Raw genomic sequence first — 24,759 nt, 5'->3', positions numbered from 1 at the left:
ATTCCCACTATATACTTATAGACCCGACTCCAGATAACATGCCTTGTTCCAAGATTATATCGTCTACCAGATGATGGTTGTGGGCAAAGTGCTATAGTCTATTGAGACATTGCAGTACCGTAAAGTTAAAGTGTTAGAGGGGAAAGGGGAATAGTCACCGTATCTCATTCTCATTCCTTACAAATCTTTATGCAACAAGTTTGCTTACTTTATGCAACCAATTTTCCAATTGTTTACGAAATAATGCATAAATGTACTTGTATATCTCGCTTTTATATCGCTGTCCACCATTTTGAATTATCTTGTGACGTTAGTTGTGGGCACCAGATACTCCGTCATCTTGGAACACTGCGTCTTATGCATATCCTATATATGTATATATATATATTTATGTTTGACTGATTTTAATTAGCGAGTTCAATTGTTTCTCAGTTTTGTGTATTTGTCCTCGGGTCCCAAAAATCTAAAGCTATATATGTAACGTTAGATTAGGCCCAAGTATATTTACATATAGTGTTTCGAGGTTATTCAATTTGTGAATATGAACTTACAAAATTTTAACATGTTTTCTCTCAAATAGTTAAATACTCTATGGCTTTAGAAGGATAATCATGTCCGCCACATATGTAATCAAGGGTAGAACAAATCTAGAAGAAAAGTATACGTTCACTTGACAATAAAGCCATAGAAATTGTTTATAAAATAATACCGAACCATTACTCGAGTACCCATATCACAGAAATTCAAGGATTCAAACGAAAAGATACACGTCATTATCGCAAATGGTTCGTTCAGTGATCTTGTTTTAGTTGATTATTTTTTGATGAGGTTATGATAACGCACGACCACAGCAAAACGTAAACATTGTTGAGACATCTACAACATTTTCTTCGAGCAAGAAACCGCGAACATATTTTTCCAAAATAGTGAAACGAAATATCAGCTGAGACTGACGTCGTTTGTTTCGAATTTTTGGCCCCCCCAATAAACCGCACACGTTCATAACGGTTTGCCTATTCGAGGAACAGGAACCTAAGTTTTTCATGGCTTTTTCACAATCGAATTCAAGAGGTACCATCATTCGTGATTTTACGATTTTTCTATATATAAAGCGATGACTTTACTTGGATTGGTTGTAGAATTGCAAAACAGGAAAATCTTAGAGGAATTGCAACTGAAAAAGCAAATGCTGTTGAAACAAGGTGTAGCACCAACACTGAACACTTCTGTAGCACTTGCACCGGCGGGATCTCCTTCTAATTTGGTAACATACTTCTCGTAATGTTAATTCATAGTAACTGAAATTTTTCACACACAAAAAGAATTATTTTTAAATTTTTATTATACTTGTTTTTTCTGTTTTGAAGTATGTTCGATTGTATATTTTTCTCTAGCCTTCGACGCAACCTACCGATGGCATTGCAATGAGCGCATCGCAAAGGGCAGCCTTGCACAGTGCCCATGCTGCATCATCGGGATACTTTGTGACTCAGGACTCCTCTTTTGGCAATTTGATTTTACCTGTTCTACCCAGATTCGATGCTAAATGAGAGAGTTAGCTTATGTACATTCACAAATAGTAAATGTTTAAGAAGACTGCATTTGTAAATAACACAATAGGGACTCTGGAAAGGGGTTAAATAATTTTTTAAGTTTATCTTTCGCAAGATCAGAGAACAACGTAATTAAAATGGCTAGCATACAGCTTCGAGAGTTAGAAGAATATTTGCAACAGCTGGACGGGTTCGAGAAACCAAAAATATTGCTCGAACAATATTGTACAAGCGCGCATATCGCGTCCCGCATGTTGTACACCGCACAGACCCAATTCGATGACATAGAAAGTCGTGCAGTGGCTGATTTAGGATGCGGATGCGGCGTTTTGTCCCTAGGAGCACAGATGTTAGGGGCAGGCCACGTTGTCGGCTTCGAAGTAGATACTGACGCACTTCAGATTCATTCTAGAAATTGTAGCGACTTAGAGCTGTTCGTGGAAGTTGTACAATGCGATGTACTTCAGTATCTACCAGGTATGCACAGAGTAATAACGTTCGATTTATTTTTTTAATATCACACATATGTTTTCGGACAATTACATTGTAGGGAAATATGAGAAATACTTTGATACGGTGGTGATGAATCCACCGTTCGGGACGAAACACAACGCGGGGATGGACATGAAGTTTCTGGAGGTCGCCACGAAACTCGCGTCGAACGCCGTCTACTCATTGCACAAAACGAGCACGCGTAATTACGTGCTCCAAAAAGCGGCACAGTTCGACGCGAAAGGGAAAGTCATTGCGGAACTGAGATACGACCTGCCGAAAGCGTACAAATTCCATAAAAAAGTCACTGTGGATGTTCAAGTGGATTTTATACGATTCGAATTAAACCGTTGAATATTTTCAAGAGACTGGAGCACGTTCTATTCGAACTTGATGCCCTGAGCTAATGGCAAATCGTTTCCATAATTGATTGTGATTGTTGCACGCCGCATGTAGTGTTTCCATGCATCGCTGCCGCTCTCGCGACCACCTCCAGTCGCTTTCTCCCCTCCAAATGCACCGCCAATCTCTGCACCGCTTGTTCCGATGTTGACATTCACTATTCCGCAGTCAGAACCATGGGGACCAATCCACTGAGCCGAAAAATAGGTATAATTAGCACTTGTACCCAGAAAAAGAATATTATATAAATTATATTATATCATCCGCTTACCCGGAACATATTTTCTATGCTCTTGGTGAATAGAGAACTGCTTAGACCCTGCTTCACGCCATTGTTAAGAGCCACAGCATCTTCCAAAGAATTTGCCTCGAAGATGTAGACTATTGGCGCGAACGTTTCGGTCTGAACTATTTCAGCGTCGGACGGCAAACCGGAAATGATCGTTGGCTCCACGTAAAAGCCCGGCCTGTCTATCTGCTTCCCACCGAATTCAATTTTACCGCCACTCTTTACGGCACTGTCGATAGCTTTCTGAAAGGAGTAATTTTGCATTAGCTGTTACAATGTGGGATCATTTTGTGCATCTACCTTGTATTCGTCAACTGCATGTTGATTGTGCAATGGTCCGTACAAAGTGTTATTCTCTAGAGGATCGCCTATCCGCTCCAAAATGCTCTCGTATGCTTTCTTCAATTTTCCTAGAAAGTTGAATTTCTTTAAAGCAACGTCCTCGTAATAGCTGACATTAATTTTTAACTAAGCTTACCCAGAAATTCATTTTTGATTTTCTTGTGAATAATTAATCTCCTGGTAGTCGTGCATCTTTGTCCCGCTGTGCCCACGCAAGAAAACACCGCTGCTCTCACTGCCATTTCCAGATCCGCGTCTTGGGCGACTGGTAACAGCAGATGTGAGCAAATTATTATAAATTTATTGTTTAGTAATTTGTTAACACACCTATCAATGCATTATTGCCTCCCAACTCCAACAAAAATTTTCCGAATCGTTCCTGAACCTTTAGAGCCACTTTCTTTCCTACATTAGTGCTTCCGGTAAACGAAACCAGGGGTACACTAAACACAGGAGGCAGTATTAAGAAATAAATCTTTATGAGTGAAAAATTATTAAACTCACCGCGTGTCCTCGACTATAGTTTCACCAACATCCGGTCCACCTGTAACCAACGATGCAACCGATCCTGGTATACCATTTCTCTCCAATACGCCCGTGATAATTTTAGTAGTTGCAATAGACACTAACGGAGTAGTCAATGCTCCTTTCCAGACCATAGTGTTGCCACAAACCATCGCAATCGCACTATTCCAACCGTATACCTAAAGAAACATTCCCTGTCTCGATAAGTTCCATTCACTATTATTTTTTTAATTAGATGTTACTCACCGCAACTGGGAAATTGAATGCAGAAATGACTCCCACGACACCAAGGGGATTCCATTTCTCCATGAGAGCATGGTTCTTTCTCTCAGATGGAAATATACTGCCAGGTAGTGTTCTAGATAAGCCAACAGCGTAATCGCATATATCAATAAACTCCTGTACCTCACCAATACCTTCTGGCAATATCTTTCCTAAAAGATTAACACAATTGAAATTTCGGACAGATTAATCCTAGCACTCGGAGCTATTTTAATTTCCATTCTATATCTTTTCCTTTTATCCATATGAAACTGGTATAATACCTTATATTATACAAACTTAATAATGTAAACAATATTTTGGATAATGGTATAGGAATTTTTAATAGCGTCTCAGAGTTCCTTATTCGAGTGCTAAGGGGTACTAGAAGAAGAGAAATTACCCATTTCCAAGGACACTAGTCTTCCCAGGGGTTTCAAGTTGTTCCTCAGTTCATCTCCAATTTGTCTCACAATCTCTCCTCTTGTTGGAGCCGGCAATGATGCCCACTGTGGCCATGCCTTACGTGCTTCTGTAATAGCATTGCTAACTTCCTGTGGTGTCGAGGTCCTAACTTTCGCTATCACTTTGCCGGTCGATGGCGAAATTGATTCTATTACCTGAGTGATAACTGTGTGTTAATAAGTGGCCAAAAAATATGAATATTTTATATACCTTGCCGGATCCTCCCCACCGTCCATCGTAAAGGCCTGGATTCTCTGTGGTGAGGCCCAACTCCTTCAGAAACCCATAATTGGGATCGGTTACCATGTACCTCACCATTTGTACTTTGGTGACGTGACTATTACTTCTCGGCAATAAACGAAACATTGTCGGTTCTTGGCTAGCTGCTCCGTGTATGCAGTACAGTGCAAAAATCTCGGGGTTATCAACGCGATGCCGCTTATCAAGAAGAGGAGGGGGGATATGATAAGTGAAAAGCAACAAATACTTTGAGAAAACAATTGATCCCATCGTTCGTCTTGTACATTACATTTTAATTACAATGGTATTTCGACAACGATGTAAATAGACATTTATATTTATAATAGAAAATTCATTCGCGCGCGTTCGTATTAATTTTCTTCTTTTTTGTTTTTTGTTCATCGAAAGAACGTCTCGGTAAAATTTTCGAAACATACCGAAGAGTAGGAAGTACGTGGATGGCAACTGAAATGTAGAAAAAATCGCGGTTTACTCCGTAACAACGACGTCAACATCACAATACGGCAATGATTCCCAGAGAGTGACCATCGATTTCGAAAACGCTTCGTCCATTTTCATTGCACAGTAGAAAAACGCTCGATATTTGTAACTAGGTACAAAGAATGGAGATTCGTTTAAAAACGTTGATGCGTCGAAACTTTTTACAACTGGTTGAAATCACGTTAAATCGTATCAATGTAATCGGTCTTTTCACTGGAATGTAGTTCGTTCAACCGGGTCGCCAAAATTGGTAGCATCTTAGATCGGAGATCAATTGGAGTACTGATCTTGTCAATGTTGGTTGATCCTACGAACATTTAACAGGCTTAAATAAAATAACGGACAAGAATTAGAAGAGAATGTCTTCTAATTTAACTCACCGTGGACTTATCGAAGTTCCCTAACAATGTAGCTTTTTGCATGTCATCTACTCCTTCGCAACCTGTTAAAAACGTTGGTAAGAAGTGTCCAAAGAACCATGTTATGTTCACAGAAGCTAAACTATGAATTGCTGCAGCGATCTCGTCTGCTAATAAATTATGGGACCTGCAGTACAAATAATGGTAAGATGCTGGTATAATGTGCTATCAATATAAACGTAAGCTTTTTGACTCACTGTTGGAATAGTACGGTGAATAACGCCATCAAGAATCTCTCCAGCAAATGCACCTTGAACACAGCTCTCTGGTAAAGTCGCCACCGAACGTTTAACTGTTCGAGGCTCTGTAAACTTTGTCGGAATATGTTCACGTCAGGTTGAAGAAGAGCTTGGCCGAAAGCTTCTAAAATGGCGACCAGTTCTTCTTTGTGTTCGACGGACTCTTCCTCATCTGTATGACCAAGAGTTCGTAGAACGGAGGTGTTGTAAAAGTACTGCCATCGGTGCATTAGAATACTGAAGAGTTACACTAATTAAAATTCTTTTATCATTGCTGACGATATAATATTAGGACAGTGCAAAAGTTAATTGTATTTTAATACGAAATTGGGCACGAACTTTTGCAGTGACCTAACATTTAGAAATTTGAGGCAATACCTATGGAATAATTTTAATAAAACAAGTGTGGTGTCCGGATGCGCGCTGAGATCATTTCCAACCGCCGGCCACACTTGTCCCAAACACAAGCTGGTCACCGAAGGTACAAATGCCTTAAATGCCTTGCTGGGAGCTGACACAACCAATATTAAAATCTCTAATAACTGGTCTAACGCGGGTCCGGCAGATATATTCTCTCTGCAAATGCGTTACGTAAATTTTCATACATCATTTGATTTAATGAACTTGTATTGCTTACCTAGTATAAATGTGCAGCATCCCCTGAACCGCATTTTGAGTAAACTCAGGGCCCAGCTGTTGTTGTAATACTGAGAATACTGAATTCAAGAAGCTGAGTAAAATCTCGCATATACTTTGACATCTTATCATATATGGCAACAACTCTAAAGTCCGGTTTATCGTTGATCCCAAACAAGAATGCAACATTTTTTTAATCGTCGTAGAGGACGAGGAACAGTCTTCTATCAGCTGAGTTAATGGCACTACTGTTATCGCAATTGTCGATTCCGAAGGTACTGGTTGATTCTCCGATCCCAGAGGTGTAGACAACGTCGACACCATGGTACCTAGCCCAATCACAGTATTATTTATTCCGTCAATTAATTGGTTATGCGTCTCTACTTACTTAATAGTCTTTCTCTGATACTTCCATCGCCGTGTGGCAGAACAATTGCATTTACCAATGCCCTCCGCAATACTTTTATCGTGTCGGGTTTCAAGAACGGGTACGTTACCATGGTAATTAAATTTCTAAATACTGGCTCGTCCCACAAAACTGGTTTCAAAATCGCTGTGATGCTTTGGAAAAGGTGTGTGGCAGCATGAGTGAGACTCGCCGGCGGAGGATTATCACAGAAGGTCGTATAGTCTAACGCTAAGATACATGAGTCAATGCAACTTTGGCATAGCGACTCCTTGGTCTTTTCTGGCCTGTTCACTATCCAATGGCACCAGGCTTGAAGGGATGCTAATAACTGGGAATGCCTGATAAGGAAAATACAATATAAATTGAAAGAAAAGTCAAATCTTCAACTTCTAAAATTTTTTAAAGATATGAAAAGATTGAAAACGTTACTTACACTTCTATAAGATCTATCACAATTACAGCCGGTTGCAACGACGCTTTATACAATTGGTTGGCTTTGGCAAATTTACACGCGTCCAATGTTTGGGACACGACCTCTTCTGCTAATGACTGATCGATACTATGTTCATCTCCTGTTAACAGAAAAAGATTATTAGTTTTGTACAACTCAGTATTATCGTACTTTTGTACTGAACTCACCAAGAAAGAGAGAATATAATCTAGCTAACGCTTGAGTAGAGGAGGCCAAGTCACGCAGATGAGCGTGCACACTAGCAGCTTCCGATTCATTTAACAAAATGACTTGGTTGTTGGCTATGGCGGCACCAAGTTCTCCGAATATTGCTAATCCCTCTCTCCACGAACGGTACTAAAAAAATCATCGGAATTAAAAATTCTAAATCCAAATGAATTCATCTACTTATTAACTGTATTTTGGATTTTACCAGTAGCGTGAATACTGGAATGGGACAAATTTCTGCTACTTTTGCTAGACACTCTACGTTGCATCTCAGAAAATGTTGCCACTCGGTTTCTTCCTGAAATGACAATTTTCGATAAATATATATCGTGAAGGAAATATTGTTGATCGTTTCCAGAAAGTTATTTACATTTTCATCTAGACCTTCGGTGTCGAGGTCTTTCAATGTGCGCGAGTTGAGTTTGAAACTCATCTTCTGCACCACTCGTTCGGCAAGAGCTAATGCTATTGGTGCATATCTGGATTGAGTACTTTCTAAAAGAGTGGTCCAAACGTCCAAACATCGTAGATATCCGTTTACTGTTGAGCACTGTTGGAATGTGTGATGGCATAAGACTTCTAACAACGTGTTCACAGGAAACTTAGGACACGATTCAACTCTTTTCAAATGATTCGTTACGAATAATTGCAAGTATTCCGTCAGTTTCTCCATATAACTAAAAAGATCAAAACTCATCGTTAAAATGTAATTATACACGAAAGTTTTCGCGTATACAACTAAAAATACCTTTCATCTATGGAATCCAAACGTTCCATATACTGGAATAATGTGACTCCATTTTGGAATATTTCTACTAACAATCTATCAGTCACATCTGGGGAGTATAATGGTCGATATAAAAGCTCATTTATCGTAGTCACAGCTTGCACAGCCAACTCTATCTGTTTGCCATTCTGTTGATAAACCATATAATTAGCTGGAAGTTCCATAAGCTTTGTTAACTAGATGTGCGAGACCCCGAGATTGTCGGAATCGATTGATCGAGACGAGCCGAGAATTTTTTTCGATATCGGGGCAGGTTCTTGAAAATCCTGAATATTCTCGGAAATCGCGAAATTTTCGAGAACCCGACTCGTCTCGATGGAGTGTTAAAATCTTTATCGTATCGAAATCCTACCATTGCTTCGTGATACCTAGCACAGGTAAAAATTGCATCGAGTAGATTCGTAGAGATATGTTCTGATAATTCGATCCAACTGAACATATGAGCCAACACGTCTAACGTAGCTATGCAAACATCACTGGTTCCTGTGGCAAGTCCTTCAACATCTAAAATAGCTCTCACAGGTGCTATGGTCTGGCCACTGGTGGGTGAAGGGGGTGGTGTAACAGTTCCAGACCGGCTTTGCAGTTTTGTTGTTTCTTTCAGAAGTACTACACAGGAAATTAGGAAATTAAATCCTCCACTCTGTATAAGCAACAAAGTAAAATTCCAAATGAAATAATACTTGTGAGGGTATCCAAAGTTAAAGGCACTTGGGCACAGAGAAACCTAAATAACTCATTCTTCCTCTGCATGGGCAAGTCTTCCCTTGGTGTTGCCAGTTCCTCTGAGGCTGTTCTCAAGTAAATAAGTCCTAGTAGCCTGGTATGTTTATGACCTAACAACTGTTAATATATAGTAGGAATTAATAACACAATAATAAGTCTTATTAAGAGCTAATAAATCCACAAACCTGTAAGATATTCGAGTAAAAATCTGGATAAAAGTGTGGCCAGTCGTGTCTTGCAATGTCTACGACTAATTTGACTACTTTATTTCTTACAAAAGGGGCTACACCTCTTTCTAAAGACAATGTGTACAAAGTGGATCTCATGAGAGCTCTGTCCTCCCATAGAAGAATTGGCCACCATCTTCCGATCGTTGTCTGCAACAATATTTCCTTTGAAGATAGCGAATCAACAGCGTTAAGAATTGATAAAATATAGGAAAATATACCTCCAAAGTGGATAGAGCAAACATGCTAACATAATGATTACTGGTGGAGGATAGAAAATGTAAACAGGGCCGCCAGGAGTTAATTTGCCCAGCGAACTCCTGGAAATTCCTTTCAATCGTACGTTTTCGTTCATTGCTTGTCTCTGGTGAGAAGAATTCAGTCATCAAGTGCTCCAAATTTTGCAGTGCAGCTGCATCATTGTCCTAAAAGTAGAAAACCACTTTTCAATACATCAGTTCTTTAAATATCAACTGAATAAAGTATTAATACTGAGGCTCTTGAAGAACCGTTTTAAAAACTCACAACACGTTAAACATACACATGAAATACTGCTGTGTGTTCCATGGAAAAATGCAAATAAAATCACGTACCATGTTCGCTGCGATTAAACCGCGCGTCCCGATGGAAATGTAATATAAACAGGCAATAATAAAGGAATCTGGCTTTCACTTGTCAGATATCATGTTTGGAGCAACAAAATATCAAATACTAATTTTCCCTCGATTGGTACAGGTGACGCTAAACTTGCCCCACTTTTAGGGGAATACTACTAGATTGCCATTTTAGTTGCGTTCCGTGCGCCCATATAGGGACACGGATGAGTTATCAATTACAGGAGAGATCAGAAGACCTCTTGACAGGGACAAGCTACCTTGTCTGCTGCAGGAATTCACAGTATCGACATACTTCACACAGTGCATGATTTCTGTGGAAGAGGACACTGCAGTCAAATCGCAGCATATAGGGCATAGGGTCGGTAAAACTCGGTACATATCTCGTCTGCGCTTTTACTAGCTCAAATGAAGATTTAGGGAAGGGAAAGAGAGAATAGATTGATCGTCGCCGATCGATAGATTTGTTTACACGGTATTCCATTTATTTACGTTACAATCACACAAACATGACACCAATGACATCCAAACAAAAATGCTTTAATACGCATTTATTATAATTAAAATGTTAACATATACATTATACTAGTGTTCCTCCTGGTCCGAGGTTCTTCAACATTAAACTAATGGTACGTAACTGTTGTATGTTGCTTAATTTAAAGAATTTTTATCTACAAATCTGCTCTAACAGCCGGTCCAGATCCTCAATCCTCATCATCTTCTTCTTCTTCTTCTTCTTCTTCCTCCACACCTTCTTCTTCTTCTTCTCCTACAAATATAAATTAATTCATATTCATAGAAAAAGATCTTCTGAAAACCTGAGATACAAAGAACAAATTAGTTGACCAGTGTTATAATTGTAAAAACAATTTATATTTATATACCCATTGGTATGGGTGGCGGTTTAGGCAGATGAGCAATGCGGTAGGCCTCTTCCTGGTCGAATGTTGGATCCTGGATCTCCATGATCTCCGGACCGAGTTTGTACTGGTCCTGCACCGGCGGCATTGACGGCGGACTATAGTTGTACGCGTTGTATTTGTGACCCCAGCCGACGTACACGTTAGCAAACCGTCTACGGGACCGCCACCATTAAACTAACATTAGCGCAATTTCCCGGGCATTAATTCGCCTTTAACGCCCCATAATATCACTTTTCCCGGTTTCTCCCACGATACCGGGTCCCCGGTGATCGACCTGTTTCTTCGATACTCCGACAGAATTTATACCCGGCGCTCGCATAAATACCAAACCCTGGTACAGTTAATGGAAAATCATTATCAGGTACCTTCCGCAGGCGAACGCGAATGCACCCGGCCAAATGTTCGATCTGACCAACGCCACCGACAAATCCGCCAGCACTCGCGATGATTCCCTAGCTGTCCATGGAATTATCGAATCGTCAATGGCGTCTTCCGATAGGGGAGTCAATAGGGGTGGTCCTACTTCCTTTTTAACCATTCCTTGGTCCTCTTCCTCTTCGTCTAATTCTTCTTCTTCGCCGACATCTTCCTAAAGATCCGTTAGAGTTCGTAAACCAAAATTGGTATATTGTTTGTAAAAAAAACCATTATCTCTTTTCACATTCAGGTTTAGGTGTCCAAAGCTGTGTTAAGTTGTTTCTAACTTCAATATACTAACTTCCTCTTCTTTTCCAGGATTCCACCAAGTAATGCGACCCTGCTTCAAGATATATTGTGCATGGTGGCACCAGTTTGCCATAGAAGAGTCCACCAGCTCCTTGATGGGTAGAGGATCGTAATGCGGGTTCTCTGATAACTTTCCACCTAATTGTAAATAAAACAAAACATATGATTTATTTGAACACATGAAACGACTGCAAATCAGGAACAATTCATATTATCTATTCAAACGAGATGCAGTAACAAATGTGAATAATCTCAGCAGACCTCCAGTTCCTAATCTTTGATTTGTGAAAATGTGAAGACAATTTACAGTTCGATTTATCTGGCGAATTTCCTCCAAGAAAAATATTAAACATTGCTAGAGAGCTAACCCTCCTCCATTTCTTCGCCAAGCTCCTCCTCTTCATCTTCTCCACCAAAAGTAAGAAATCCAATTGGTGAAATCGAAGTGGCCGCGCTAATCCTTGCTATCTGCGCTCGCAGATAATTTCTCTCAGTACCAGGGAACGGCGGGAACGTGTGAAACTACGATTAAAAAGAGATCCATTTCATCAATCATCAAGCAGAATCGCTATTGCATTGTTTAAGTACCGTCGTGTCCAAATTTCCCGTGCAGCATCGGACAATCTGCCGCGCGATTAGTATCTGCTGTGGCGTCACCGGTGGAAGTTCGATCCACTTGTTCAACCCGGGCTCGTTGCATACAAAATATACCTGCAACAAGGTGCACCCTGGGAATCACGAAAAACACGTCTCGTGTCTCGCATTGCATATTAATACCGGACACGAGTGCATATTTTCGTATTCGAGAGGTTTCCGCGAGGAAGAAAATCGAACGCATTGGTATTTAAAAGCATGCTTGAAAAATGTCATGGCCATCTTATAGGATTCGACCTCGACGCTTATATGTTAACAAGGCACCGTGGAATATTATTAACCCATAAATCTCCGTGGTCCTCATTTTGGGGTCACGTCCCCCGATTTTTAAAGTCGCAGTAATATTTCACTATAAAATTAAGAAATGTTTTTTAATCTGAATCGACAGCAATTTACAAAATGTGTATTCGAATTGGCCTAAAATCATCTATTTTTTCTAGATAGATGAAACCAGAAGAAGTAAAGAGGAATGTTTAAACGTGGTCATACCTTGGAATTCACGCCAGTTCCAATGTCCTCTGAGGGTACTTCCGGTGGTGGTTTCCACGAAGCGATAGGCAGGGGTGGAAACACGAGCTTCAGGCCCTCCTCCTCAACTTTTTCCTCCTTTGCTTCTTCCTCGGCATCCTCTTCGTTTTCTTGTTCTGCTGCTTGTGCAGCTGCTTCTTCCGCAGCTCTCGCAGCTTCGTCAGCTTTCGCTGCGTCCTGTTGCCGTTTCCTTTCCTTCTCCTCCGCCAATTTCTATAATTAATTTCTACTTATTCTTCAACTCAGACTAATAACCGAACGAAAAGCAGGGAAGTGTTCTTGAAATTGCAACAATTTTTTAGCCCCAATGATCTTTTCAGGAAATAAATTACCTCCAATCTCTTGGTCAATTCCTCCGCTGTGAGATCAGCTTCAACCACATAATAGTTCTTCAGGTTCCCCAGGATCTTCCCCCAAAATCTAATTAAAATTGTGATTGTTAGGGATGTTGATTTATGTGTTGTGTTGGAGCGATGTTTATGGTTCCAATCAGTGTTACCTGACGTTTTCTATGGGGGCATCGACCATGAGCTTCCGTATGGACAAATTAAGCACCACCATCTCGCCGCGAGGCAGTCCCACGTCAGTCTGCTCGAAATAAAACAAAAGGTCGAGCATGTTTGGCTTCTTCAGCTTCTTCCCCTCGCCCTCGTCATCCTCGGCATCTTCCAATGCTTCTGGACCCTGTTCATCGATCGTCTGAACAGTCTGCAGATCGAATAAGAACATGAAAACTAAGAATACTATTTATTATTGAATTTATCATTTCTACAAGGTTTACAATGAATTTTCATATTCGTCAAGACGTCTTTGAAATCTAAAAAAATCTGAAGTCTATGATTTCGAGTTCTATGGTGATTCTAGTACAAAATCGCACCTTGAAGAGTTGCATCATCTTCTTCGCGTTCTCGTAACGAGTGGGAGGTACATACAATTCTCGCAGATGATTCGTCTCGGTGTTGAATCGCTCCTCTTTCACTCTTCTACTATACTCCTCGAAAATGTCGACTGCATTTTTCGGCCTCTCAGCCAGGATCTTGGCCAGTACCTCCGTCAAGTGATCGTACCTGCACGTTCGTTGAGATAGAGTCTTCCCCCGAAATGGATGCTCGACAAGGGACTATGTAGTTTAAAACGCCTCGATTGGAGCTTTGAAACAGCGAAGTAGTTAATTACTCGATCGCCCTGGCGCTTCGTTGACCCGTGTCTCTCGCGAGAACCGTGTCTACAAAGGTCCGCGCGACAGAAATTACTTTGACGAGTCCCGGTTATCAAGATTTGTCGGCGCCCGTTTAATTAAATCAAGTATCGAGGTAGAAAGTTGCCACTCCGCGGCGTTTTCGCTTTGATAGCCGCGTTCACGGCGCCGCGGACTTACTACGAATCATTTTCCGGATACCGATGAGCTAGCTTTCGAGGAAACCCTTTGCCCACCTAACTGGAGATCGATTCGCTGATAATGAGACAAATCAACTCTCTCCCCCACTCGCTCTATGCAATTATCTACCCCTAGTTTCAGTTCCGTAACGAGAGAACTATTCTCTGGCAACATGACAAAATAAGAGTCTCGAAAAGTGAGTCTAGATTTATTGTTGTGTTATTTTTTCTTCACAAAATGATCACGGTTTTAACTTGAAAATTAAACATTTCTTCCGACCTAGAATAATTCCATTATACATGATTTTTACCATTTTATGGATATGAAATTGATATAATACCTCATAATATTTAAATGTTTAGTGATTGGTTAGATACCAACGTATTTAATAATGTAAACAATATTGTGAATAATGGTACAGCAAATTTTATTAGCTAAGGGTTAAAATCGGCAATTTTCGATAGTGGGACTCACAAGCTATCACCAGACTCCGGACTGTGTTTCTGCAGAAACATTTTGGCACGTCGGCAATCATGCTCGACACACGGCATATCGTCCGGCGGCACCTCCTCGATATTGTAGCTGTACGCCATTTCGCGGTCGTTCTAATTACCAGGTCTCATCATCACGAGCGTGTTTCCGTTCCGGAGAGCGGAAGTTTGGTTTCCTATCAATGAAATTCGGTATATTTGTTATCAGGCCGACGTAACCCTCGTGCCGTCATCATTTTATAACGCTGTATATCGTCTATCAACGGGCTATGACGATCGTCTCTGATTCTTTCTTGTTTTCTCTTCTCGTTCCGACTCACAGCAATCGTTCGTTCATCCGTTGCGTAGCTGGTTTCGGAAGTCGCGAGCCACCACGTTTCGAAAGCGTTATCTGGCGACCCAATTACGGTAACGAACCGAAAATGCCCCCAATCAACTCGAAATTAATTAAACCTGCGACGAAGATAAAGCTCCTCTGCTGATGCCCCGTTGATTTCTGCTTCCTGGAGCGTAGTCGAGGCTGATAGGGGACTCTGGTTCGCGCCAATACCGATTTCGAGGTCTTGGAGACTCAAGAGGCCGGAATACACCTGGTAGAGCGTGGCTGGCATTCCAGATTCCAAAGAAATATTTGATAATTAGCGGTGGTAGAGACGGCAGCGACGAACTGTGCCATCGCGTTGAAAAATTCACTCTGAAAATCTGTTTTCTGGACACAGATCTGTAACTAGACTCGATCTATAAAATACTTTTCATAATTAACCTTCTATTGAATTTTCTTTTAATTCCACGTTGACGAATATGCTCATTAGGACTGCGGATTTGATGCATTTTTTTATCATGCACAGATTTTGAAAACACATGGAAACATGTATAAGTAAAAAACATTAACACGCCAGCATGAATGAAGCCATCTCTATCTCAATGAAATTAAATCGCACGCGCTGCTGCTTTCTATCAGGCCGCATCCTGGAGCTTGGTTATCGTCTATCGAGTGTCCTAAATAGAAACGACGATTCTCGAGGTCACTAGCTGCTTCCTTTGACGCCCACCCTTCTCTGGCTGTGCAGCAGGACACGTGTCCTTCTCTTGGAAAAAGTGGCCGAACCGGACGATAAGAGAGAGCAACGTAACTACTCGATTTAGAATCGTCCGATATCAGTTTTGGAAATAGCGTGGCTGCTGATTCGCGTGCCTCACGGAAATAGACCGACGAAATTTATCTTTTGTGCCACGAGTTCTTCGCGAGATGTACGAACTAGAATTAGTTTAAACTTTTTGACGATTTTGGAGATTGAACGATCAGATGAAATCAGTCGTAAATGAAACAATGTCAACTATGCAGCGGGAAATCGTACGCTTCTAACAAAGTTACAAACGTTGAACTCTGAGCGAGCAGTTCACTGAAACATCGACTCCTTATTGTAAATAAATACAGTGGTCCACTGCTCCCACGAGCTCCACGAACGGGATCACGTTTGTTTAGAAAACCCTTCTGTGAAATGTTTGTTTATTTGATTACGACTAATTTCTCTTGCGATGTATGTATACATGGTATACAGTATACACTATTTATCTGGACGATATCGTGTCTCCAAACACTTTGTTTTGAGATATAAAAACCGACACACGTAATAACAAACTCGTGTAATATTACGCTAGCGATATGTTACATGTTTTCGATCAGATCGACATATTTTTCATTCCATCCTACAAGACAGATGGTAAATATGAACTGTAGGAAGGCAAAACATACGATTAAAACTATTTTTGAGTTCATGAAAATTTCATTGTGTTTCAAATGATAAAAGCTTTCGAATCTTTTCAAATTTGTGGTGCACCGGCATGCGTTTCACATCAATGTACGGTCGTAAAGCTCGCAATCGCAGCGTATGCAACTGTTAGTGTGTTTACACCTTTACGTAACGCCTTATATTACTCCGATCGACGAGTCTAGGTTCATTAACCTCGATGTTCTCTCGGTGGCAACGCATTAGAGCGGTGTTTACTGAAAAAATATTTTCCTCAACGTCATTTGGATTGCATTGAAAGAAAATCGTGTGCACTTGTCACAATATTAATTTTTCTCTTTCAATCTCTTCATAGTCGAAACCTGTTCTAACACTGTAATATTAAATAAATTACTAAGCAAAGCAATTATTCTTTTGAAAGCCACCGAACCGATGAAATTCGCATTCAATATCTTCCGCGGATTGAAAATCAATATATTCGACCGGACTCAATTTCCGGCAACCAAAACCATTCCCCCAACCACAATTACATCGGCCAGGATGTAAACAGGATGATCGGGCAAATATTTCGAGAATAAATATAATGATTAGGCTTGTGGGCGAGATTCGAAGGCTCGCGGACCAGCGATCAGGCCAATCACACGATAAAATCGGTAATCAACGGAATTGAATGCCACGGATGGAGGCAAAATCCTGAGGACGGCCTGGCAATCGGCGCCGGGCCAATTAACTGTGCATCGTTAATGCTAATCAGCCACCGGTGGCTGCCGGGTAACGCGGGAACCGCAGAAAATGGTGGCCGTTATCAGTTAGTCGCACGTGCGGCGTGATTTGTCATCGGGTTGCGAATCCGTCAATGAATTCGCGAGGGATTCGAATCGCGGCACGTGGCTTATTTCAGACGGCTGGATCGCTAATAATCTCGGATTCGGAAATTTCCCGGACCACATAACAGGTGGCACCCAAAGACTATCGATCGGCTTCAAACCTCCGAACCGATCGCAGAGCACGTTGCGATAGGTTAAAGTTCAAATTCCCTCCCATTATAAGTTTCTTCGCCACTCGTTCAATAATAATGGAACTTTCTGATCTGTGATAATTAATGTACACTTAGGATTATTTTTACTACATGTGGTTTTCCGACACGTTCCATCAATTTTTACACAGATTTTCAGCGCGTTTCATTCACTTTAGCACGATTTGTTTAATACGTTTCATTCACTTTCACGGTTCACGGGGATTTTCGATGAATAAAATGTCGATTTTCTGATAGTTGAAAATGGTGTTCCTAGTATAAAAAGATTCGACAAATATTATTCAATTTGTCTGTATTTCATGAATATTTCATTGATGAAACCATATCGTTGTATGTGTAAAGTGATGAATTTATGCGAGAGTTGCGCAAGTTTTCGCAGATTTGGCGGATTTTCGCCACCGTTCGGACGAATAAAATACGACATATAATACGGGGTGGAATATCAACGGCAGCTTAGTTAGTTTCCGTCGAATCTGACGGGTAGATTGATTAATTAAATTTTATTTGACGACATTATCCTTTAATTAAATATGGAAGGGATTTCATTACAAAACTGCAATTAGTTGCGAAACGGGGATTACAATAAGTGAATAATTATCAAATGATGGACTTTAATCCCTCATTCTTCCATTCCTGTTTTTACTAAATTGGCATCCACGTAATTTTTCATTTAATTTCAATTTTTTATTATTGAACATCAATTTTAAAGCTCGAGGAAAGACACAATACTTTTCTAAATCATTCACAGAATAATAGAATGTGTAGAAACTATTTTTAAAAAGAGTATTTAAATCTAAGAGAGTTTTTTGTTCCTCTTATTTGGAAATAATGGGTTAAAACAATTGTGTAACTTTTCTGTGCACCGATTCTAGGGGTACGTGTAATTAGCTCACGAAACAGGATTACTCGGGGAACACCTGTGCCACGGGCGCAGTACTAATTATTCCAATCACGACAATCCGGCCATGATGCGTAATTAACAAAACGAAACGTCGATTAATAAAAGGCGCATGTTGGCACGGATAGAACGGATCTGCCCGAACGTATTATCCGATCTGTGTGGCAATCGAATTGCGCATTTGACACGTATTGTTCACGCGACCACACCGGGCGTTAATTAACAAACGGTCGTGCGCTAATCGCGTTCACTGATTTCCGGGGACGTGAGCAATACCCCGATACCACGATTATAATGTTCTTTCACTTGTTTTACGTTCCGTTAAAGTCAACATTTCCTATAAATTCCTGCTCGATGGAAAATTCATTGTTCGTCATCGTGATAAACGCGGACGTTTCGATCGGTGTGGCGATAATAATTTCAGCGAACGCTGTCCAATATGCAAAAAAAACGTGTACTAGAAAAAATCATTTATATTTATATTTTATTCCATTTTTGAGAGGGAAGCGAAACCAATTCAATGAGATCGTTCAATTTTCTATAACTATTTATATTTTTGCAGTGCCTGGATCTACACTTGCAATTTTCAAACATCAATTCCTCATGATAGAATGCCAAAAATTCTGTACAAACTCGATGATTTACGCAAGTGGCTGAAACAATTAAATCACTGTATAATGACACCTTTAAAATCTCATTGCTCGTGTCTTAATAAGTAAAGAGGGTAGCTAAAGGAGTTAATCTTCGTAAAGGTTAATCAGGCTTCGGAATTCGAGCACTAATTGTGAGAATGATCGGAACCAGTGGACCACGGAACCAGAATTTGCGGAGGCGTTTGAGTATGAATGAGTAACAAGTCCCCACCAAGATCCTCTCTCCCTTCCCTTCTTCTTTCTCTTCTCTTTCGGATCTCCACCCTTCGGCTTTCGTCCCTCGTTCGTCTCATCGGTCCTCTGCATCCAACGATCTCTCAGTCCTTGTTCCACCAACGTTCTTCGCCCCTCTCCACTCTAATATATCTCTCTCTTTCTCCGTCTCTCTTCTCTCCCTCTTTCCCTCTTGTCGACCGAAAGAGGCTCGGTATCGGGGGTCGGTTCTCTCTCCGTGTTCCGCGCTTCTTTCGGTCAGTTTTCTCTCGTGAGTTGCACGCGCTTGTCCTTCCGCGAGGACCTCTCGGGAGTCAGTGTCTTCAGGATCCGCTACCTTCGATCCAGGACCCGTCGATCACAGGATAAATCGAGATCGAGAGGATTCCCGCGGCCGGGAAACTGACGTCCGTCAAGATGCGCCGTCGATGCACACGGTTAGTCAAGCTCTTTTCGATTTTTTCCGTGTGCTCGTGTGCTTTTCCTAAACAGAAAAAGATTTATCTTGAACAGAAAAATTTCATTTATTTGTTTATGTGATACGTCTTTTACCACATTCAATATTTTAAAAAATCGTAATTAAATTATGATCGATTAGTGTGGATGGTTTGAAGCAGGAAACTAAAACGGGGTGTTAAAAGAGGTTGCAATTGTGCAGTAACGAATCACGTTGGTCATGTTTTATAAATTTTTGGAATGTTCTTGGAATACTACCGCTTCTTTTGAGGTTTTGTTTAGAAGAAATTGAATGAGGTTCTTTCAGTTACAGTAGAATAATTAAAGTGGTCGTTTTTCAAATTTTTCCCCTAACGTCGAAATCAGTTCGTGGTCCGCAAAAGTCGCTCGAAATCGAGTTCGCAGGCGTTCGTCACGGTAAAAGGAACGATCGAAGAAGAAGCATTGGCTGGAAGGAGAAAGAGAGGGAGAGCCAGCTCGGCGAACAATTCGTCGGGTGTTCATAGTTGTTAAAACGATTTACGCCGGCCGGGAGAGTTCGTGGCCCCGTCGCCATTAAATCTTATCGTTAAAACTTCCAGCCGTTGCCTCGAGATCCCGCGTGGTGTTCCTGAGAAGCCGCGTTTTGTTCGCTCGAACTTTCCTTCGTAGCGGCGCGCGATCGAGAAGAGGGCTAGTAATCGCGGAGAGGATCGGTAGAGGAACGCGAAAGGGTGGTCCACGGGACTCGCGAAGAATCGTCGCTAATGCGAAAAAATCCTGATCGAGGCTCCACGCGTTGTCCCGGCATTCGTGTTCAGAGATTAAGAAAATCAGCTTCACTAAAAGTGACGTAGACTAGTCATCCCTTACATAAATTACAGTGTTGTTTTACAAGTATCGAAGAGGTTGTCGAGCTGATTTTATTTTCAGAATTTGTTGCCTGCAATTGTGTACGATTTATTGAATTTTTATTTACTGTCTGCGTGACCCACATATAAGTACACGCTCCGAATGCAGGTCGACATTATTCCACGCTGTGCAATAAACAATCAACGAAACGCAATAGAGAAAATATCCTGGCGTAGCCTACGAACATATCTACGTCTCTCCAGAAAGTCTGCTTGCATATCGTCATCGGACCTCAAGGGAAAAAATTCATAAAAATCAGTTTTACGACTGTTACGCGCGAATCCCCGCGTAAGGTCTCTCTTTCTATCGTTCGCGTCTCTTTGCTGCTTCTTCTGCCGGTCGCGTCGAGTCGTTTGCGTATTCCATCGCGAAGAATAATGTCGCTCGTTACTATTAACGGGCCATCTCCGGATCGCGTTTTACATTATTCATCAGGTGTTCGCGGTGAGCCCGACTCTCTCGCATAGCGCTCGCATCGGCCGATCGCTCGTAAATCGCCGGCTCACTTTTCATTAAGACCCGCCCGGGGACGAGTGAATGAGCGGCTGAATGAATTTCCAGAACCCATTGCTCTTCCTGTCTCGCTGCCACGGCCTTGAACGCGACTCGCGATGCACACTGGGTCAGAAACCATCAGGACGATCCCCTCTGGCCCTCTTCATCGTCCTCCTCTTCTCGCTCGTAGAATTTCGGTCGCGGACACGTGCGCGGATTTTCTGAAACGTTTACGAAACGATGATTTAGGTGGCCCACCGAGGTCGATGGGAATTTGTATTGCCGCGACGTGGATTAAATTTTTACGAAATGTCTTCTTGGCCCGCGCCGTGCTGGAGCCGAAATTAGACACAGTGGCGTTTTTATTCGCGTTCGTGTCGAGTGATTAGCGTCGAGACGTTTGGCTCCTTTGTTTTGTGTTGGTCGGATTAATTTTTTGATATGGTCCCAACACGAGTGGTGACTCACAGAGTCGCCGTTAAAAATTCCTACACTATTATTCAAACTATTCTTTAGATTATTAAATATGTTAAATTGTATGTCATGTTATATCAATTTCATATCCATAAAATGAAAAAAATAATATAGAATGAAATTATTCTAGGCCGGAAGAAATGTTTAATTTTCGAATTTAAAATAGCTCCGACTGCAAATATTTTTACTAATTTTTACGAGACGATAAACCAACGAAGAAATTAGGGAAGAGATAGTGCAGAGGGCGGACGCAAAAATGGAAATTAATTATGCACGTGCAAGGAGTACGGTATTCCGGAAATTGATATAATATTCGCGGCAGGTCCGCCAATATTTTGCAGGTAGCGTTATAATTTAAATTAAGGGACAAAGTTTCGGCGAGAGAGAGAGATGTAACAGTCGAGTTCTAGCAGTCGAAAGAGAAAGAGAGAGAGAGATAGAGACAGAGAGGGAGCGGAAGAGCTCGCCACTGACTGAATGAATGGATGAACGAGTCCCCAGAATTTATGGCTGTTGTTCACAATTCGTCCGTGAACGTGCGCCAAAGTGTGCCACTGTTATACTCTGTTTAGAATTACCGCTATGCATCGCAATTAATTTATTACCGGTCCTAATGGCTCGCGGCTGACAAATAAGCGCTGAGAAATGGTCTCTTCGAGAGGGGTAAAATCCAACGAAGAAATTAGCAATCCCTTTGCCATTGTCTGTCCGCATTCTATTCCGCAAATGAAACAAAGGGAAAGAGAAATCGTCAGGATCGGCAGAGATTCGATTTCTTCTTCCTCGAACTTTAAAAATTGTATACAAACAGGAAATACTTGGCAAGAACGTTTCCTGGAGACGGCTAACGCTGCTTCTTCATGTGTTGAAAGGAAAATAAACGCGTCTTGAAATCACAGAGCAAATAATAATATACATGTAGAACATGTGCTTTGTCACACACGAGTACAGAAGCTCTCGGAAACTTCACTGAATCGTGACAAATCGAATTTCTTGCTAAAGATGCTAATAGCCCAGTTTAAAGATGACTTCACCGTTTTCTGACTGAAAATTATTCTACATAGAGTAGCGCTAAGTGTCGTTTGTATGGGGTTAGCAACCTCGTTCAAGAAACCGGCGACCTAAATTTTTTTGCTAGCAAACGATTTTTTCGTCTATTTCGTTGCAATACCAGGGCAACGACTATGCGAGGGAAGACCAAGGCAAGCAGAGTTTGGGTACGAGAGGAGGTCGGGTCGAATCAAATTCCCCGTAAAGAGGACCGTCTGTTTATGAAGAATGAAAAAAGAGAGGTGGAGAAGGAGCAGAAAAAAAGGAGGAAAACCGAGTGTGTAAACGAAACGCAACAGCCCAATGGAAGAGAAAGAGGAAGAAAGGGGGAGGAGGAGAAATTGACGGTGACTTGAGTGTCAGAAGGCCGCAGGCTCGTGGTCCCTGACCGGTCGACGCAGCCTCCTCCCGGTTCCAGAGAATCAGAGTCACGTTCAGTCAGTGGCCGACTCCCGACTGCGAAAGGTGGTGCGCGTTTGTTGCCTTCGGTCTCTCCTTGTAATATCAGTGTCGAGAGGGGTTTTCCGGTTTCTTGCGTCGCCCCCGGGGTCATCCTCAGCGGGAATGACGGCCGCCAGGAGCACGTGGTTAGTGGAACAGATTTATTTTCGTTTTTACCCCCGGAAACGTCAAATTTCCTCTCTCTGTCCATTACTTGTATTTTAAGGAAACTGCTCGCTCTAATCGACCTTGACGAAGTGCGTTGATTACTGGTATCTTTGAGGGTGGTTTCCAATTTTTCTCCTTTCGAAACTCTGAAATTTTTTTTTTTAAATTATTTTTCAATTTGTTTCGTTTGATTGATCGTGATAGAGTGCAGATATTTTTTAGGTTTCGGGGGTGGTTTTGTAGGTTTTCCTCCTTCGGAAACTGTGAAATATTTTTTTTTCTTTTTTAATTTGTTCGCGTGATGGTTTGTTTGGTTTGATTGATCGTGATAGAGTGCAGAGATTGTATTTTTTAGGTCTCGGGGGTGGTTTCCTTCCTTTGGAAGCTGTAGAATATTTTATTTGTTAACTTGTTTGTGATATTGGTTTGTTGTATCGCGTTTCCTGGGTCCCATCGAGTTTTAAGTCGTTCCTATGTGGTGTTCCGGTGTAGGTTTTCTATGGAAGCGTCGTGACGGGTATCCCATTAGTGACGAAACTGGTAAAAACTCTAAAAATAGATGCTCCACGCATTTTTATCGCCCTCATTACCCCGCTTATCCGACTGTGTTACGCCACATACGCGGCGCACAATTGTGACATAATTACGGAGCCGTGCGGCAGTCGGTCGCGTTTGCCCGCTTCTTTCGCCGGGGTTTTGGGATTCTTTTGACGATCGTAGCATTGATTCGGAGATTGGGACGTTGACACCGCATGACCTCCGGTTTTCTATACAATTTTTCAACGATTCCTTCCACTCATTTTAGCAATTTTTACAGGTCGTCACCAGTAACTTCATATTTAAAGCGAACCCTTCTACATACATACGAAACCCTGCAGTGACTCCAGTCGAACTTCCTAACATTTGTGAAATGAAATTGATAGTGTCATTGGTAAACTATGAATCTTTATGTACAACTGAAATTGTTTGTATCAGGAAAGAAATAAAAAAGTCTCCGTTTCTTTGGTCATTTTAATAAGTGAATGATAATGTAACGATATTCTTCAATTTTTTTAATCTTTGTGAAAAAATATCAGCCCATTAGCCTGATTAATTTCACCAGAAGTAAAAAATTATGAACCACCTGGTTCACCACTAATCTTCAGCTTTCGTACATTTCATCAAGATTTAATACAGAAATGACTAACCACAGTACACGAAACGACGAAGACATTAACAAAAATACAGAAGAATAAACGAACATTTTTACGAATTTTCTAGTCGTTAAAATAATTTTAATAGAGGAAATACATTCTTTTTATCGAATTCCTGTTTCTTGGTATAAATGAAGACAATTTCTGATTTGCATAAAATTCCACAGTGCTAATTTGATAAACAGATATAATTCAGAGCATAATCTGTCACACAGCATCCACAGAGAATAGCGATCAATCATTTGCGGTGGTCGATGTTCGGAGAGACGGCGATATAAAGGAAATTGACGATTTTTCCGATTTCCCGTCAAATAAGGGAATTAGAAGGGTAAAGTGGGTTCACGTGTTTCCCGGCTGAGATTTAATTGGACGCGACCAGAGCCCCGGGGACCTGCTCCCGCCTGCTCGTGTGAAAATTCATTGAAAAATACTGGCTCTCGACGGCTCTCGGATTTTTACGATCCTCCTGTTACACAATTCGCATGTGCCGGTTAGGGTAGACCCTCTGGCGAGTTTCTTGAGACCACGCTGAGA

General features: G+C 41.3%; 6 protein-coding genes and 1 long non-coding RNA gene across 14 annotated transcripts in view; 3 read left to right on the top strand and 4 right to left on the bottom strand.

Annotated features, from left to right (window-relative positions):
* The first annotated feature begins 434 nt into the window (after positions 1–434).
* Positions 435–1,556, top strand: LOC143213329 (SOSS complex subunit C-like). The gene is made up of 3 exons (XM_076433080.1): positions 435–1,071; positions 1,140–1,264; positions 1,395–1,556. The coding sequence occupies exons 1-3, from the start codon at positions 1,044–1,046 to the stop codon at positions 1,548–1,550; spliced, it is 309 nt and encodes a 102-aa protein (XP_076289195.1). The 5' UTR covers positions 435–1,043; the 3' UTR covers positions 1,551–1,556.
* A 132-nt stretch (positions 1,557–1,688) lies between these two features.
* Positions 1,689–2,411, top strand: LOC143213327 (rRNA N(6)-adenosine-methyltransferase METTL5). The gene is made up of 2 exons (XM_076433078.1): positions 1,689–2,030; positions 2,104–2,411. Exons 1-2 carry the CDS (start codon positions 1,691–1,693, stop codon positions 2,397–2,399), a joined length of 636 nt encoding a protein of 211 aa, XP_076289193.1. The 5' UTR covers positions 1,689–1,690; the 3' UTR covers positions 2,400–2,411.
* On the bottom strand, positions 2,036–4,839 carry Aldh7a1 (aldehyde dehydrogenase 7 family member A1). The gene is made up of 9 exons (XM_076433075.1): positions 4,540–4,839; positions 4,268–4,484; positions 3,850–4,037; positions 3,583–3,782; positions 3,406–3,521; positions 3,215–3,343; positions 3,037–3,146; positions 2,719–2,979; positions 2,036–2,638 (listed from the first exon to the last, which is right to left on the bottom strand). The coding sequence occupies exons 1-9, from the start codon at positions 4,837–4,839 to the stop codon at positions 2,426–2,428; spliced, it is 1,734 nt and encodes a 577-aa protein (XP_076289190.1). The 3' UTR covers positions 2,036–2,425.
* On the bottom strand, positions 4,814–10,010 carry Ebo (exportin ellipsoid body open). 3 transcript variants are annotated; one of them, XM_076433070.1, is made up of 16 exons: positions 9,718–10,010; positions 9,414–9,617; positions 9,151–9,342; positions 8,923–9,082; positions 8,592–8,848; positions 8,201–8,367; positions 7,823–8,129; positions 7,658–7,750; positions 7,413–7,581; positions 7,207–7,345; positions 6,753–7,111; positions 6,366–6,693; positions 6,107–6,304; positions 5,687–5,965; positions 5,451–5,616; positions 4,814–5,377 (listed from the first exon to the last, which is right to left on the bottom strand). In XM_076433070.1, exons 2-16 carry the CDS (start codon positions 9,576–9,578, stop codon positions 5,300–5,302), a joined length of 3,057 nt encoding a protein of 1,018 aa, XP_076289185.1. In that variant the 5' UTR covers positions 9,579–9,617; positions 9,718–10,010; the 3' UTR covers positions 4,814–5,299. The 3 variants fall into 3 exon arrangements, with proteins under 3 accessions (XP_076289185.1, XP_076289186.1, XP_076289184.1); XM_076433071.1 differs by having other exon boundaries at positions 9,734–10,010; XM_076433069.1 differs by having other exon boundaries at positions 9,786–10,010.
* A 273-nt stretch (positions 10,011–10,283) lies between these two features.
* Positions 10,284–15,861, bottom strand: Rsph4a (Radial spoke head protein 4a). Its single transcript, XM_076433288.1, has 11 exons — positions 14,490–15,861; positions 13,515–13,704; positions 13,137–13,345; positions 12,970–13,057; positions 12,599–12,850; positions 12,044–12,166; positions 11,824–11,977; positions 11,448–11,593; positions 11,095–11,318; positions 10,691–10,881; positions 10,284–10,575 (listed from the first exon to the last, which is right to left on the bottom strand). The coding sequence occupies exons 1-11, from the start codon at positions 14,606–14,608 to the stop codon at positions 10,511–10,513; spliced, it is 1,761 nt and encodes a 586-aa protein (XP_076289403.1). The 5' UTR covers positions 14,609–15,861; the 3' UTR covers positions 10,284–10,510.
* A 2,289-nt stretch (positions 15,862–18,150) lies between these two features.
* Positions 18,151–21,304, bottom strand: LOC143213747 (uncharacterized). Its single transcript, XR_013010026.1, has 2 exons — positions 20,911–21,304; positions 18,151–19,541 (listed from the first exon to the last, which is right to left on the bottom strand). It is a non-coding gene; the product is annotated as an uncharacterized LOC143213747 (long non-coding RNA).
* Positions 19,305–24,759, top strand: part of Ppn (proteoglycan-like sulfated glycoprotein papilin) — a 133,845-nt gene continuing 128,390 nt past the window's right edge. For 3 of the 6 annotated variants that reach the window (XM_076433875.1, XM_076433876.1, XM_076433873.1), the window contains exon 1: positions 19,539–23,010. In XM_076433875.1, the coding sequence (XP_076289990.1) occupies positions 22,988–23,010 (23 nt within the window). In that variant the 5' untranslated portion in view covers positions 19,539–22,987. Of the gene's footprint in view, positions 19,495–19,538; positions 23,011–24,759 lie in introns of those variants that run through there. The other 3 variants (XM_076433877.1, XM_076433878.1, XM_076433874.1) reach the window with 2 other exon arrangements.

The sequence above is a fragment of the Lasioglossum baleicum genome, chromosome 11 (assembly GCF_051020765.1).
Source record: "Lasioglossum baleicum chromosome 11, iyLasBale1, whole genome shotgun sequence".
NCBI lineage: Eukaryota > Metazoa > Arthropoda > Insecta > Hymenoptera > Halictidae > Lasioglossum > Lasioglossum baleicum.
This window is presented reverse-complemented; position numbering and strand designations above follow the sequence as displayed.